This window comes from Zonotrichia albicollis, chromosome 16 (genome assembly GCF_047830755.1).
Source record: "Zonotrichia albicollis isolate bZonAlb1 chromosome 16, bZonAlb1.hap1, whole genome shotgun sequence".
Classification (NCBI taxonomy): Eukaryota; Metazoa; Chordata; class Aves; order Passeriformes; family Passerellidae; genus Zonotrichia; species Zonotrichia albicollis.
In genome coordinates, this window is record NC_133834.1 from 2829862 (window position 1) to 2847079 (window position 17218).

The following is a 17218-nucleotide window of genomic DNA, read 5'->3' on the forward strand; positions in this document are numbered from 1 at the left end:
AGTTTTGTCTCAATCTTTCATTCTGTATTTTAAATGAGAAATGGGAAGTCAGGAATTGTCAGATTTTAAAAGAGGTATTTATCAAAACAAGACATTAATGTTAATATTTCTGCTTTGCTTTGGTCCCTGGTGTTCTGAAGAAGTGCTTGTTATTTCTGACAAAGCAGTGTACACACAAATCTATATGGATCAGAGCAGATGACATGTTTCACAAGCATATGCTCTATCAATTCCTAAGAATATCATCCAGAATTCACAGAGCAGGGCAGTGTTTTCCTCCCAAATCTCAGTACACCATTCTTTTTCTGCCTTCAGATTTGTTTTGCAGCACTCCTTGTTAAAGGTGAATGCAAAATGCTTCAAGAAATCCAAATAAATGAGGAATAATCAGCTTTAAGGTACTACTCTCCCTTTTTTAAAACCACTGAATAAAGTCTGGGATAAAAACACAGATTACTTCTATTTTTTATCTCGCTTTTTGAACCTTTGTTCATCTCTTGAGTCCTGTTGCTCCTGCAAAAGGTACAGAAACCCCCACAGCAGTGATGCCACTGGACAGAACAGTAATTTTTGACTTGCAGTCTTGATCCTTTTAAGAGAACAGTAATTCTGGCTTGAAGATGTCTGAGACAAAGGTGGGAAACTAAAAAGTGTCTGCATGATTGGAAGCTCACTGGTGTGGAAGTTTGTAGAATCAGAATCTCAAATTCATCCCAGAGCATTTGGGATAAAGATGCATCTGTCATGTTGACTAAAAGCTGACTTAATGCTTTACAACCTGGGCAGAAATACAGATTATTTACACAATTTCTTCCACTAAAATACTACCTTCCTGTTAGATCACCTGCCTCCAGCTGTTGAAATGAAGAAGGGATGCACTGCACAGGCAAGACACACTCAACCCCTTTTATTCAGCAATATTTTCTATTACTCCAGCAGCTCAGAGGAGCCCATTGAGGGTTTAGGACGTGCCCTGCCCAGATGCCACATCCATCACCCCTCAGACAGATTTACACGGACATCAGAGAGGTATCCTGGCCTTCCAAAACTCCACAGATGACACTAAAGCAAAGTACAGATTCAACCAGCATTTAAAACACCAACCAAATCAAAACAAAATTACCTGGGCTGGCCTGCCCACGTAATCATCTCAGGGCACTTGTAGGATTACAAAATTGATCTTTAAATGGGCATCAAAATAATGTATTTTTCTTAGTTTAGGCAGTGACAAATCAACAACAAATATTCACAGCTTTGTCTTCACTTGCATTAAGACATTTCCTAGACAGCTGAGTACACAGAATGGAAAAGGGATAAATGACTAATGGCAGCCAAACAAACATCACTGGGTATTTATACCTAAGGAATACTTTCATTTACTTTGGTGCCTGAAGCCTTGGTGATCATGAATAATGTCCAAAAACTAGAGCAGAATTTCCCCCATGACTTTTATTTTATTTCACTGTGTGTTAATTGTAAAACTTCATTACTATTGACTGGAAGCTTTAAAAGCTTTTTTCGTTCATTAAAATAAATATTTAATATTGGCAGAGGAGGCATTATTTGCTTATTGTAGCTGTAGGACATATTCTCACTATTAGTAATAATATTTTTACATCTCCACTCTTCACATGCAAGTGTGTCTGTGTGGATACACAAGTGGGAAAACTTTCTCATTACACTGAAAACTAGTTCATTCCAAATGTGGTTTTGCATGACTATACTTGAAATTCTGTTTTAGATTAACTTGTTTGGTTCCCACACAACTGCTCAACCACTTATTTAAAATTACCTTGATGTGGTATAGATTATTTACTATGATTTCATAAAAGCCTCTCTATTTCTTCAAAAACAGAAATTTGAAAACCTGGCAGAAGAGATATCAAGGAAGATTCTTAAAGTCAAACCACATTTTTTTTTAAAGTCTTTTCAGATTCTTTATCAGTTTGAGAAGAGCTCAGGGACCTTTACTATTGCAAGTTTTTCTTTTTACAATTCTGAGGCAGAAATACTACTTCATTAATTAATGATGTGTAGAAGAAATATGAGCATTATCTTATATCAGAGATGATGAAAAAAGCTTCAAGATTTGTTAGATCAATGGTTCAGAAATTTAACATGAACAAAGAAGTACTTCTGTTTGCAGCTGAATTTATTCAGTGTTAAGAAGTCAATATTTGGTTAGATTTTGTTCCTTACTGGACTTCCACACCAGTTTAATTTGGATTTTTGAAATCCAGTTAGTGGTTGTCAAATGACAGACATTAATTTGACTGCATAGGAACTGCTCTGTGTACTCCTGTCCCTAGCAATACTTTTTTTGGAGAAGATTCTTTTGGAGGCACCAATTCTGGATGTGAACAAGCCCATCTGCTGCCATGCAGGGCTATCACAGATAAAAGCAAGATTCCCAATGGTTCAGAGAAGCAGCAGCAGCCTTCCCTTGGACAGCCCTCTGATCAGCCAAAAAACTAAACCCTAAGTGTTTTTCCTTGAGGAAAGCTGAGTGTTTAAATCTTCTTTTTGATAACCAAGGACTTTTTGTTTGTTCTGTTAGTATCAACTCTTCTACTTTCCCTTGGAGGAACAGTAAAAATTTCACTGCTGCAGGAAGTGAATCAAGTTAGAGCAAACATTGGCAGATTGGGAAATTTTCAGTTCAGCTAACAAACAGAAAATAAATCATTTCATATGATATTACAAAATCAAGACTTAGATACTTCATATCAAAAAGTATGACACTGAACATTTTTATTGTATTGTACAATTACATATTGTTCTATACAGACTAATAAAACAAGATACCACAGCCACCCATTGCTCTTCCTTATTCACATTTCTGTAAGCAATTTGGTATCAGAAATACAACAGAATCATATTTAAGAAGAATAATAGTATTATTCTGCTTAAATATATAGTATTAAATATCTGCTTAAATATAATAGTATTAAGTATTAAGACATAACCTCTCCCCTATGTTATTTTCATCAGTCCCATGACACACTGAGTAAGAGTTCTAACTACTGAAAGTATAAATAGAATAAAATGGCAATTTAAAAGAAAAAGGCAGTGACTCACAACCAATAAGAGAACATCATGATGGTGATTCAAACCAATGTACAGACTTGTCTGCTTCTACCTCTTGGTACTTTTTGACAGTGGGAATGGTTTATCTATTTCTAAATATTTTAAGTCTACCGAACATTTTTAAAGGAATTTGCTAAGAGTGCTGCACTGGCACTAGACTTGGTTTAAGAAGAGATGGTTCTACCTCCTTTGGATGCAATAATCCTGGTTGATTGGAGCCTCAGGACAAGCCTTACCTTTGCAGTGTCTGTGTAGCACATCTAATGCAGCAATGAGGAACTCGTGTGCATCTTGTTGCTCGTACCCTGCTAAATGCCGTGCGTGAGTCCATACCAGGTGCAATAACCTATATGGAATGTGAGGAGATCGGTGCCCAGAGTAAAACTGCTCAAAGCAAAGAGAAGGACATCACTGTTAACAGCTTGCACAGCCTCAGTGCATTGCATTATTAAAAAGTCAAATGAGAGCAATTAGTCAAATCAATTTAAACCGTTTAATTCTGATGGCCTTAATAATAAAGGGTAGAAACAGCTTTTGTCACAGACTGCTGGAGAAGTGATCTCAAAACTGAGCAGCTCAGTTTTCTCCCCTGAAATTCCATCAATTTGTGATGGATTAGCCTGAAAAATGTGGGGGTGCAGGGAGTGGGGTAGGCAGACACAAACATCACTCACAATTTGCTTACTGATACCACTGGCTTTTATTAAAATAGCCTGGGAGGAAAGAAAGGAAAAAAAATCCTGCATTTGAAAAGGAGCAGCAATTTCATTCACAAATTATGTGAATGAAATGCCTCCCCTCATATCAGAACAAACACTGAAGATGAGAATATTAGATGCTGACTGTCAGCCAATCCCTGACCTGTGGCAACTCTGCATCCAAATGCTGAGCACACTCCAATTTTATGGAAAAATTTCTAAGCAGGGCAGCTGCCTCATGCCAGTACTGGCCTTTCACTGTAAAAGGCTTTAAAAACAACTTTATTGAGCCAGCTGTTTGCAGAGCTGAAGGTCCCCATTCAGGCAGCGATGCCCAAAGCCAGCTGCCATCCCTGCTCCAGCAGGGCGTCCCTGCCTGGGAACCTGGTGCTGGACCAGCTCCTGCATCTGCTCCTTCATCTGCTCCAGCCCAAATCTGATGAGCTGGCTCCAGAGTGACTGAAACTGCCCCAGGTGATTGTGCCAGAAGAACATTAGAGAGTGCACAGATGAATTATTCAGTCAGCACAGCCTGATGTGAAACTCTGCTGCTGCTGCTGGGGGTGACACAGCTGGGGAGGGAAATCAGCACAGGGCAGGAGGACACTGCCCACAGAAACTTTTTTAAATTAAAAACTAGCCAGGTCCCACTTGAAAAAACCCAAACAAACAAAAAAAAAACCCCAACCAGCCCACCCCCAAAAAACATGTCAAAAAGCCACCCATGCTAAGGGTCTGTGTTTCCCTGGGTTGAGGTTCAGCCCTTTCTTTATCCCTGCACAGTAATACCAGTTCCAAAAGCAAAGCAGGGATGCTCATGTTGTCCCTGCAGGAGTCAGAAAAGGCCCAGAAGAGTTTATTCACTTGACAGAGTAACATTTTATTTTAAAGAAGTGAACATTTGTGAGTCATTTTGCCTTCCCTCACCTTCAGCAAAGGTACCTGCCAGTAAATGCTGCCTGCAACACCACAATTATGTTTTCCCAAGATCCTATCAAATCCATGATGGTTTCTTTTCAGTTACTCTTCCCAAACAGAAGACAGTAAGGGGCAAATACACAGAACAAAACCCAAGATTTAAACCCCCAGCAGTATATAATTCTCATCCTTATTGGAAAAGTGAGCTTCCTTCCCCAGCCCTGAATTTCTCCCTGCACAGTCTCTGAGCATTTTATGTAAGTCCAAGCACAGGCACTGTGCTACAAACCTGCTGAGAGAAAACACTGTATTTTAAGGGACAGATTGGCAAAAGGCAGCAGAATCTTAATCTAATCCTCATATTGGTAGAGTTTCCTACATGATTTTAGTGTGTTTCCTCCCACAGAAATTTCTTCCTCACAAGCTCCACTTTTCCCCATCAGGAAGCTGCACCTCTGCAGCCAAACACCACAAATGCTCCTATAAATACAAAGATCAATAGTTACTCTGATGCCAACAAGGATGACACTGAGGGACTGGAGCAGGAGTGTGGTAATTGAAATCTGCTGATGCAGCTGCTGCTCAACATAATTCAGGGAACTGCAGCAATAAAACTTCCCTGTTCTGTCACTCCTTACAATTAGTCCCAGAGCTCTCTGGTCATTTTAACCACCAGCACTCCATGTAATTACTCCACTGCAGACACAAGACCTGCCAGCAGATTTTACATTCTCTGCTGCCTCAGTAGGATGAGAAAGATCTGACATGAAGCTTTATCAAATTATTAACTATTATCACAATAAACCAGGAACCTGCCTGGTAAGAATGTGGGGTGGGGGGGAAAGCTTCACTGCTCAAATAAGTATTAAATATAACAAAGAATCTGAGCACATTCAATAACAATATTTTAGCTGGAATGTATAAAACATCCATCCCATCTCTGTCATTTCCTTGCTGCTGGGAAAAGCAGCCTATCAGAGCAGTTCCAGTCCACAAAAAGGAAAAGAGTCCATGTAAGTTTTATTCCAACCTTTTCACTGAAGTGTGCAAATATAAACAATGATGTATCTGCAAGTCACCTTTAAAACACAGCTGTTAAACAACTGTTAATGTTCCAAACACAATTTAAACTTTTTTTTTTGTTTAAATTTGTTTTCAATTCAGCAGTATCAGTTGTTTATGTTGGAGAGAACTGGCTTGAGCAATTTCAATGTGCTGGGTAATACACTGCTTAATTGCTATTCCAGGAAAAAAAAGGGAGGAGGGGAAAAAAGGAACAAACCAACCAGCATTCAAAGCCTCCATTCTTACACAGCCCAAGTAAAACTAATTTTGTTTTTCCACTTGAAACACTTGCTGTTGCATTCTAGAAAGAATCTATGGAGGAATTAGAAGACTATAGGCTTTGTAATCTGCAGTATTGTTACAAAAAATATACAGAACACAGTGAGGTTTTAAAACAAAACAAGACCCCACTGCACACATCTGTACTTATTTCTCCTCCTCCTGCCAAAAACATGCACAGAAGTTTCTCAATTATGTGAATGAGCAGATTTATAAATTTGATTTATCCCGCACATGTATCTGCTGAGCAGTCTCTGAGCTTTGTAATTATGAGTTTATAGGCAGAAATCCTGTACCAGGTTCAAGTCCAATCTGAGAATTCAAAAACTCCTCTTGGAAACTGGTTCTCAGTAAAGACTTTACATTTTCTGGCAATTTACAACGGATGAAAGGACTAGGGAACACATGGAACTCATGCAAGAGAACACCTTCTGGAGGCTTCCAAAGAACAATGCTTCAAAGAATCACAAAATACATTTTTCTTGCATGAACTCTGTATGTTCTTCACTTCTTTCAGGGAAAAGTACCAGATTTTACTAAACCAGCACAAACTCTATTTTCCATGACAAAATTCAAGCTTCTGTCTATGTCAAGGGCCTAACTGCATTTTCTCCCCTCTAGTACCTTTGTTGTAACTTCTTTTATACAGAAGTCACTTCCACAGTAGCATCTTCAGATATCAAAGCCATAAATCATCTCCTCCTTTTCCCTTTTGGTGCTCACTTCTCAACTCTTCCCCTGCTTGTGCTGTGCTGGGCTCACAGGGATGAGTAATGATGGGGAAAAGGAAGAGTTTGTTCCTTCCACCTCTGAGTGGATGCATTCTGCTCCACTCCCATTCCATCTATTCCAGGCACAGAGCACGAGACACAGATCTAACCCCACCTTCCTGAGTGCTCATTCTGGAAAGGATTTAGATAAACCTCAGGGTGTGGGCTATCCTGAAATTCATTTTCATTGGTGAAACAAAACTACAACACAAACACCAGCAGGTAAAAAGGAGTGCCCCAACCCTTTCAGCCAAAAGGCTCAATGAATGGGTTGTGTGTGTTCCATCTTCCCCCTGCCCAGATTCACCACTATCTGTTACTCCCAAATCCTTTTCATTCCTTTTCTTATACAGTGTAATTCATGTCATGATTCTATTGAGAAATGGGTTTCATGTAGCACAAAGAAGAATGTTAATTGATGCAGTCAGATATTTTTAAAACAAACAGAGCTCAATGCTTGGTGTGTCTGCCAGAAAAGCTACCAGGAAAAAACACCTCAGTCCTGAGAACCATCTGACAGTCATTACTCACCACCAACCTACTTCAAGGTGGAAGAACTTTGTGGCTTCCTATTTATCACAGAGAAATCACCCAACCTATATAACTACATGATCTTAAGCAAAAAAGAAATAAAGTGGGATGGGTAACTTCTGTTTAAGAGGCAAAAGAGCAAAACTTGCTTATTTATATATAGTAAGCTTTATTTAATGTTCAAAACAGTCTCTCTTTTCCTCCCTGAGAGCTCCCACTCAGGCACTCTGCAGATCCCCTGGCATTCCATTTGCCTAAGATCACACCTTCAGAAGAGAAGGGTGGAGGGGAGATGACATTAACCCTTGCCCTGATTGTTTGTCCCTGGGTAAGATGCTTTGGGATAACCACACCAGCTAATCCTGGTGGGAAAGCTATGTAGAAACAAGACAGAACCTGAATCAAAGTTTCCCTGGTAATTCAATTACAAAGGAATTCTCAGCCATAGCACTGAGATCTCCTGGTTTGCCTTCCTCTGCCCAGACCTCAGCTCTGCAAAGGCAGTGACAGAACCTTCATTACAACCACTGCATAGAGCTGGGACATGGAACATAACCAGTCAGCTCCAAAAATTGCAAGATTTTTGTTTTAATTCTGAAAGCAAAGAAATGAAACTCACTGGGAACAGAACTGTACAATGGGCACTGACAGAGCCAGAAGCACAACAAGGTATTTACTGCTTGTGAGTTCAAATATACCAAGTTGGTTACAGACCCAACAGCTTTGCTTAGGAGGATTAAGCTGCAGTTTTACTTCTAGGAGGTTGAGTCACTTTCTGTGTCCTCCCACAGCACATGGCTGCAGTATTTAATGTGAAATAAGGACAGGGACTATTGCTGTCTGCACAGTCTGGTGTCACAGATATGGCTGTTCCCTCATCCATACACCCTCATGGTGCAGAACATTTAATTAATACAACTAATGCAAGTGTAGGCATGAATTTGGACTTGAAAATGAAGGCTGAGCTTCCTAAAGTTGTGTATGAAATTAAACTTGATTACAACTGAAACTAACACAATAACACAAATGCTGTGTTTAAGCCCATTTTGGCCTGTTCTTTGTTCCATGCTCACAGTGGAGCAAAAGGCATCCTGAGCCATCAACAGGGCTCCACGCACAAAAATGGAAACAAAAATCATTACCTAGAGAGTCTTGATCTTTCCTGCAGCCTCTCAATCTGTAATGTAACACTCATTTCCCCTTTCCCAAGGGATTTTTTAAAAAATGCATGTGTAAATAGAGGGTGGTGATGTTCAACAGTGTGAGACTTTATATCACTATTTGCTGAAAGGATATCAAGAATATACTAGTTCCTTATTTTTAAATAAGGAAATAGGTTTCTCTATTAACAGTCTACAGAAACTGGTATTTCTATACCATGACTGATTTTTTTATCTAGGCATTGTGGTATTTCCCCACTTAACTGCACATCTGGTTTCAATAATCCTACAGCTGCTACCTATTGGTCTGCCTGCCTTTTGTTTTTACCTCCTTTCCTGACAGGCTCAGAACAATTGAAAAATAGAACAAAAAATAAGAAATGTAACATACAGCTAATGATTGATTAGCAGAATGAAATGCTGCAAATCCTCAGAAGTCTTGAGTATAAGCAGAAAACAACTTTTGTACTGGAACAACTAAAGGGGCTTTACCTTCTTCTATGTATGTTTAACTCACCTGCAGTGACCAAAAAGAATCATCTCTGGCAAAAAAGGCACCAGAGTAAAATCAAATTGAAAATCACAAGATAAAGGTAAAGCTATTTCAGGTTGGTCCCTGTCAGAATGAACTTCCATAACAGCAAATCCACAGCAAACCTGCTCTGTGTACAGACATCTCCAGCAATTTTGAATGCTCCATGACAGCATGTACACTACAGCTCTTTCTGGTTTTTTGGTTGGTTTTATTTTACTTACCAAGAAAGCAGATCTACCACTGAGGAACAGGCACAAAACTGGGTTTTTTTGGGCGACATCTTAAAACTAGGAGTCCATGTCCACCCACAGTCCTTACAATACTGATGTGGAATTAAGACAGATAACAAAGCTCTTGGACTATTTATTAAGGAAAAGCCTGTGCTCATCTCACACAAAATGAAGCAGATCTATAGAAAAGACACACTGCAAAGCCAAGTTCCTGAGTGGGAAAGGGAGAGAAGTGCAGCCTGTACAGGGAAGACACAAACTGCAGCAACACATTCACTTCTCTTTATCCTCCTCCCTGGCCCTAACTGGGTTTGCACATAAGAGATGACAGAAAAGATGTTTCTGCTGGTGAACAAGCACTAAATTGAGATCTTTAAAATATTCATACAGACCTACATAATCCAGTACCTTAAACCACAAGGATGTATACTACTGCTTTATTCTCACTCCCATTATCACCTGAAGAGCTCGTGACATATTTTCCAGTTACAACTTGCACCTTTAATTAAAGCACACATTCATCTTTAAGACTAAGGATTCCCAGATCAGTCTCAGAAGAACAGGCAGCACTGTAATTATTCCCCATACCAGCTTTGCCTAAACAAGGGTGACTTCACAATAGGACTTAAAAGCCATTAGTTTCCCTTTCAGCAGCTGGGTGTTTTTTGACAGCCAGGTCTCAATCTTTACTGCTTTGTTACTACATTTTGAGGGGAAACACCACTTGCATTCCCTTTATATCTGCAAATAGAACACAATTCCTTTTGGGGTAAGCAGCAGCATCTGTGGCAAGGTGATGCTTTGTGGCAAACAGCACTCACCTCCTGAAAGAGCGTAGACATTTCACAGACCAGACATGAGCTGGGGCTTTGCATTTCACATTTGTGCCTGTCGGAGAGGAAGAAATCTCGCAGCAGTGGAGTGTGGGTAAGTGCCTGGACAATACAGTTCATAAAACATGTGTTCCCAAGATTGATTAGCCCTCGTAGACCTATAAAGACAGAAAGGGGGAGGGGATGCATAAGCATTATCAAGTTAAAAAAAAGGTAGATTTGCATTTTTATACACTTTTCACAATATTGCCATGGATTTACTGTCTTACATGCACAGCTCCAAATACAGTTTTATACTGGTTTAGGGAGGCTATTGGTAATTTTGTTCTCAAGTCACAAGAAGCTGCAGAAGCTTTCTGAGCTACACTAGGATTTTTTAAATTCTAGGAAATAAGGAAACCTAGAAGTTCAGCAACACCAATACCATTATTTTGCAATGGCTGTTGTGCCACATGTCACCAAAACATGTCCCTCCCCAAGACTGATACCAAAGTGCAATGACAACAACTGCTAAGTCAGTACAGTAAGAAACCAATACATTTAAAGAAATCGGTGAGTAAGTTTTCAGATTGTTTAAAAAGCTTTGCCCCATGCAGGTCATGAAGCCAGAACAAGGTTTTTGTACTGTTATAATCATCATCTTTCTAAGACAGGCAGCAAAGGAAACAGCCCTGACAAACCAAGTCAGGCTGTGCCATCCAATGCAGACTTCAGAGATTTTAAACCCAAGATCTGAACAGAACAACTTTAAAAAAAGAAACTCTGAACAACACTAATTCCACACTTGTTTTAGGTAAATTAAACATTAATCTACAGCATACATCAAAAAATTCAACTTGGCATAAGAGGATTCATCACACCTTAAGTCAAACGTTCAGTAATGCCCAGAGACGATTCCTTGTGCTCAAGATGCTTAAAGGAAAGCTCTTTTGTTGCACAACAGAAGAGAGGTTAGGAGTGGGGAAAGCTTTTCAGTCATTTTGCAAGGTCTAAGTGAGAAGAAAAACATGCTCAAATCCTTGAGTATTCTTCCAAAATATTAACATAATACCACCATACAGGAGCACTAAACAAGAAGAGCATCAGGTGGCCAAGAATGCTTATTTTTAATCAACAACTTACTTTGAAATGAGATAAAATGCACCGATAGATACAACTCTGGTATTGATTTAAAATCAACACAGTCCTCTTCTGCAATAAAAATAGGATTACTACAGAAACATTGAAAGAAAACACAACAGGATTACTAGTCACAGAACGAGGAATTTCCTTGTCATTCCATGGGATGAAAAAGCCTCTCAGCTGGCAGTGCTGTGGTAATGAGGAGTGGTGCAGTTCCCGTGCAGTACAGCAGATAGTGCTCCAAGGGCTCTGTAGCATCCTGCAGCAGGAGGGGGTGTGGTCCAGTTGCTATGTTACCACTGAGAACAGGCACCACAGCAGCCTGAGCTGCACCCAGAGCTGGAGGCAGGGACACAGAGCACTCCTGAATCCTTCTTCCTGTACCTAAAGCAACATCGACCTGCTTCCAACAGCTTCCTGTTCCTTCTGTGTACTCACAGGACAAAGTTCCTCATTATATTACAGTGACTTCTACTGGGCAGAAGCTTGTTGCAATTATTTGCTTGATTTTCATGCTGGGAGGCAATAAGTGTGTGCACAACATTAGCAGAGTGTTAAATAGTTAATTTGTTGGAGCAGCTTGAAATACTGTGTGATGCTTCAGCTTGGTCCACAATCCTATTTCAATTCCCAGTCTGTGTCTCTGCAAACAATGTCACAACAGGAGGGGGCTCGTGCTGTGCAAGTGGAGAAACATTTTGGTACATCTTGCTTACCTCTCCCCTCGTTTTCTGCCATTTAAAATTGACTGGATTTATTTAAATCACAGGCTGTGCTCACAGGAGGTTGGAAGGCTCCCTGACATGCATTTTGAGAAGCAGAAGATTCTATTCTCTCCCTATTTCTCCCTCTGGTTAGCACCAGATTTCAAAGCCAGCCTGTTCAGCACAGAAAACTAGAGGAAAATCAGCAGTAAATCTAGAGATTCCCCCTAGCACTTTTTGGTGTCTAATAGAGCAGTCACAAAAGCAAACACATAAAGGCAGCTTTTTGGAATCATTTATTAAGCATCATTTATTACATGCCTGTGGCTGGACCGTCTTTCCCTGTGACCACAAGAATCAAATCTTCCTTAAAGCTGCCACCAGGAGACAGTTTCAGGCATCAAACTCAGAATGCTCTTGGCTTGCTCTGCTTGCTTGGTCTTTGCTGTCAGTTTTTCATGGATCTAAATGGAGCAATTCATGTGCTGGGACTTCACTTGAATGAACCAAGACAAAGCAACCTGCAAAACAGACAAGGCTGAAATGTGAATACTCCAAACCCCAATAAAAATCAGAAAATGGTGATTTCTAGCAAAACATGAGAACTTACTCAGTTGAAAAGGGAAAAAGGAAAGCAGCACACATCAGTCTTATCCTTGTGGGAGCAATGACTGCAGCTGCTGCTCAGTCTCTTAAACTGGTATTTGAAATGAAACAGGTATGAGGAACTACAGCTCAGGTACTGCATAAGTAATTGCAGCACACTGGAAAACATCAGAATTTGATGTAGGTAAACTAAGGAGCTGACAGAACTCAGAACAACACATCCTCCTGTGCTTAACTTTTATGGGGAATAATGAGTTTTGTTGGAAAGAAAAACAGCTAAAAATTAAAGCCTCTACAGCACTCGGGTCAATAACACAGCGAGAATGTAAAAGCTTTGTGCCTGCCACACCTATTCCCTCCCCTTTAATAAAGCCTGGCAAGGTTTTGCTGGAACAGTCAAGCATTGCAACATGTGGGTCATAAATTAACAGAAAAAGAATGTGCCAAAACCTCACATGCAGCAGTCCATTTGTGCTAGAGCACCAACAGTGGTCTCCACCAGGCTCTAATCAGAACACAGTGTCACAGTCTAAGGATTGTCAGCAGGCTCCAACCTCGACTAATAATAAAGCTCTGGTACTTTGCAAACTTCTGCTGTGCTTCATAGCATTGTCTTTATTTCTGCTTCTTATGAATTGTTTTGAAATGAGCAAGGGCAACCTGTGAGATACTCAATATTTTCTACACATGCATGTGTGTTGTTGTGGTAAATGTACTTCACAGGAAAGAAGTTTTAGCTCTGAACCATGCTGATACAATTGTAAATATTAGAATAAATTAATGTTGCTGAGAAGACAAAATTGTCATGTATGGTATAATCATAAAAGAAGGAAATATCCTTTAATCATCATCATGGAATACAAACAGTACTTTCATTCTGCCAAAAGCTGGGCAGGCAGAGCATAAGAAAAGGCAAGAAATCTACTTTTACAATGCCTTGAGCACAGGGAAACCCATCTGGGAAGTTTTGTTCATTTGGTCTCAAGATTGGATTCTGGCTGGCTTACCTTTGTCAGCTTCAATTCTTCCATCTTCTTCCAGGAATGGGTTCTGTTCTTCCAATGCTCAAAGCAGCAGCTCTGCAACACTGGGCAGCAAAGGTGGTTGGGATGCAGGGAGATCCAGAGCACTGGTCCTGCCAGTACACCCACGCAGGGGAGATGAAAAATCCAAGACAAGATAAGGAAATTCCACTTCTCCATGAAATGCATCTCTACAGCTATTAGAGGTGGGGAAGCAGGGAAATGAGAGGACCACACATGAATAGAAAATACAGAAAACCCAATCCTGCCCTCATGGAGGAGGTTCTGTTTGCCTCTAAACCCAGGCTTCGGGCTGGGGCTGGAAAGAGCAAACAAACCAGTCTGAACAGATGTTCCCATGCAGAAACCTGGGATTTAGTGGAATGAAGGTTCTGGAAGGAGGAGCAGCGGTCACTGGACAATGCAGCTTGGTGAGACAACCAGGAGATGATTCAGATGCAGTGAAGCACAGCCAGCCTGAGATCCTCTCTACAGGAAGCCCAGGTTGGCAACACCTTAGAGCAATCCTTGTCCCCTAGCCCAGCTCCCATCTGGTGTTGATGCTTCCCTGCAGCTCCATCAGTGTCACAAGTCACTGCAAGCTGAGCAAGAGCTCACTGAAATATTTAAAGACAGTTCAACATCACACTTGGAAACAAACAGTGCAGCACAGCAGTGAAGATTTCTAGAATAATTTTGGGTATTCACCCCACGTCCATCCAACAAGAACTAGCAACAACATTTAAGAGCATCTTTCTGAAAGTATTTCAGAAGAGGTCTACCCTACTTCCCAGCACCTAAAACCACAACCAAATTGTCTCTCAGCTCTCAGGTTTCAGGTGTAGAACATATCACACATGACCTGAATGGAGCTGCCACAAACACCAGCCCAGTCAGAGCCAGAGCTGCTGTTCCACCTGCATGCCTGGAGCAGCAGTTCTGCTAATGGGGTTAGTGACAGCAATTATTTTCCAAAGCTAATCCCTTCTGAAATGTTAATACAAAAATACTCATTTCAGAAAGCAGCAGTATACAGATATGTGAAATTACAAGTCTACACAGGAAAACTCATCACATTCTGTGACACCAATGATCACGTGAGTGACCAAAAAAGCCCCAACCATGCAGTTTTGGTTAATTTATTCCCCAACACTTCAGCTAAGCATCCTTTCTCAGGGACTGGAACCCACAGCAACTACAGAAGCAGGAACACTGAGGCAAATGAATCACAACTTTTTCTTCAGATGTTCTTACAGAACATTTTTTACAAGCTTACCAATAACACATTTGGGTATTAAATTGTTTTGGCAACTGTTTGAGAAAAAGCTACAGAAACTTTTGCCACAGCCAAATTAAATGTAGAAATTTCAACCACATGATCTTAAAGACTAACTGAACAATTCAACTACTTCCAGCAAACACAGAACATGCAATCTACCCAAAACGAAAAAAAGCATCTTGGCAGGGAGAAGAGGAAGCAGAAAATACTGGTTCATCAGTAGATCTTTTTCTCAATAGAGGAATTTTGACAGCAACACCAAGCAAGGGATTACATGACAGATCAAAGAAGTGGAGGTGAACACTCAGGGCAATAATCCTCCCTTGTCGGGTTACTGCTGAACCAGGTGAAAACATGCTCAGGCTCCCTCTTTTTGATTTTTGTGACTTGACTCCTTTTCTCCAGCTATTGAGGGCTGCCAGGTCAGTCAGTGCTCAGTTTGAATCACTGTAAATCCCTTTGGAAACAAAGCACCTTCCTGAGCTGTTCCACCAGCACCACCCAGCCAGCTCTCACCCCTGAGCTATTCCATCACCAACAGGCACAACCTGGAGAGCTCCACTCACTCTTCTGCTCTACAAGCCTGTTAAATCACAAGTCAGAATACAGTTCTAGAGCAATACATTTTAATTTAGAAAATGAGATCTGCAATACATTTTTTCAATTTTTTCTACATATGTTATATTCTATACATGAACATTTCACTGTATCACTCCATTATCTAAAAATATTTCTTTAATAGCATATATATGTGTGCATATCAAGATTCATAAGTCATGTTGAATGCTGCAGTTTTGGGAGGCTGAGAGGATGAAAGAGGACATTGTATTTAGATAATATTGTGATGAAAATTTGGGTTTCTTTTTCCTGTTTTAACTATAAGTAAGTATTTTCATTTGTCACTGACAGGACTGAAATAAAAAACAGCCCCTTCATCTATAAGCTCTAATAATCCAGAAGACACTGAGTCCAGAAGCAGTGAGCATAAGACTATGAAAAATAACTCCTGTAAACAGAGAGAAATAAATTATAGAACTATTTTAGATACACTTCATTGTGCACTGCATCAAAACAAACAAGTTTAGCCACCCCTACACAGCAGAAAGGCAAATAAATCAGAACAGGCCTTCTAGAATGACAAAAAAAAAAAAAAAAGTCATCATAGGAAAATAAGTATTTGAATTTTAAATGAAACCCCATCTTTAACTTTCCCATTTCCAGCTAAAAGTTTCTGGATCACTGCATTTTTTCTATTGCTTTTGAAGTAAAAGATTGCTCAATAGCAAAAAATTTGCTTATGTGTACAAAAGGAAACTGTCCATGAATTTGTATCCAGTTGGGAACCCTGGAGTCCAAACTACAGGAGCTGCTACACTGGAGGGAAGAAGAATATGCCATGAGTGGCACATGTATTGCAAAACCATTAACTGTAGAGAGAAAACAATATAGTCATTATTCCTCCTTGGATGGATCAGCAGCAGCAGAAGACAAGGGCTGTTTATAAGGCTGAATCATCAAACCCCAAAGTTCTCAGTCTTGGTGTGTCACTGCTGTACAGAGCTGGAGGAATTCATCCTCATTACTGCCCTGTGTCACTGCTGACACAGCTCTGCCCCGAGGCACAGCCGGCTCAGGCAGACTTTTAAAGGAGAGATCCAGACACAATTCACACCCTACCTGAGCAGCTGACAGCCCGGAGCCAAAAGGGGAATGTGGCCCAGCACTGAATGCAGGCTGGCACCTCAGCCTGCTCGGCATGAACTCACTTTTCCTAAGGTACTCCTTCCTCACCAAGGGTGGTTTTGTTTTTCTAAAAGAGAGTTAATTTCCCACCTTCCAGATTTCAAGTGGTTCAAAATAAACAAAACAACACAGCCGTTCATATTTGCCAGTCTGGAAGAAAAATCTTACCTTATGTGTTTTGATTTAAATCCAATGCTTAAAAGCATGTTCAAGTACTTTATTCAGGCTCACAGGGCAACTTCAAGTCTTTTTTTGGATAATTTCTGGCATATTTGTGTGCAACTGGGCAGTTCTGGAGTGACCTCAGCATTCCTAGGAGACTTTCCAGATTTATTCTTTATGTTGTGTTAGAACTGCCATTCAAAAGTGAATGTTTTTATTCTTTTTCCTCCATTAAAATATCCATAAACCCATGAAAAGTTACCAAATGGCAACAACCCACCAGGAGAGATGCACAGTGAGATTTGCAGCAGTTCAGCAGCAGAGATTAATGCATTTCCTAGCACATCCATGAAGAGGACCTAGTTCATCCACACCACATGGAAACAACAGCACTTACTGAGGCACCAAATCTGTTTTTCCAGCATTTAGTTTGCCCCCACCCCTCTTAGTTGACAGGGAATTGATTGCATTCAC

The 17218-nt window shown here is 40.3% G+C and overlaps 1 protein-coding gene across 2 annotated transcripts in view; it reads right to left on the reverse strand.

The window, feature by feature from the left end:
* The window catches only part of USP22 (ubiquitin specific peptidase 22), a 93439-nt gene that overhangs the window by 14298 nt on the left and 61923 nt on the right, over nucleotides 1–17218 (reverse strand). For both annotated transcript variants that reach the window (XM_074553143.1, XM_074553141.1), the window contains 2 exons: nucleotides 10095–10264; nucleotides 3324–3471 (listed from right to left, as the gene is read on the reverse strand). In XM_074553143.1, coding sequence (XP_074409244.1) covers nucleotides 3324–3471; nucleotides 10095–10264 — 318 coding nt within the window. The remainder of the gene's footprint in view (nucleotides 1–3323; nucleotides 3472–10094; nucleotides 10265–17218) is intronic.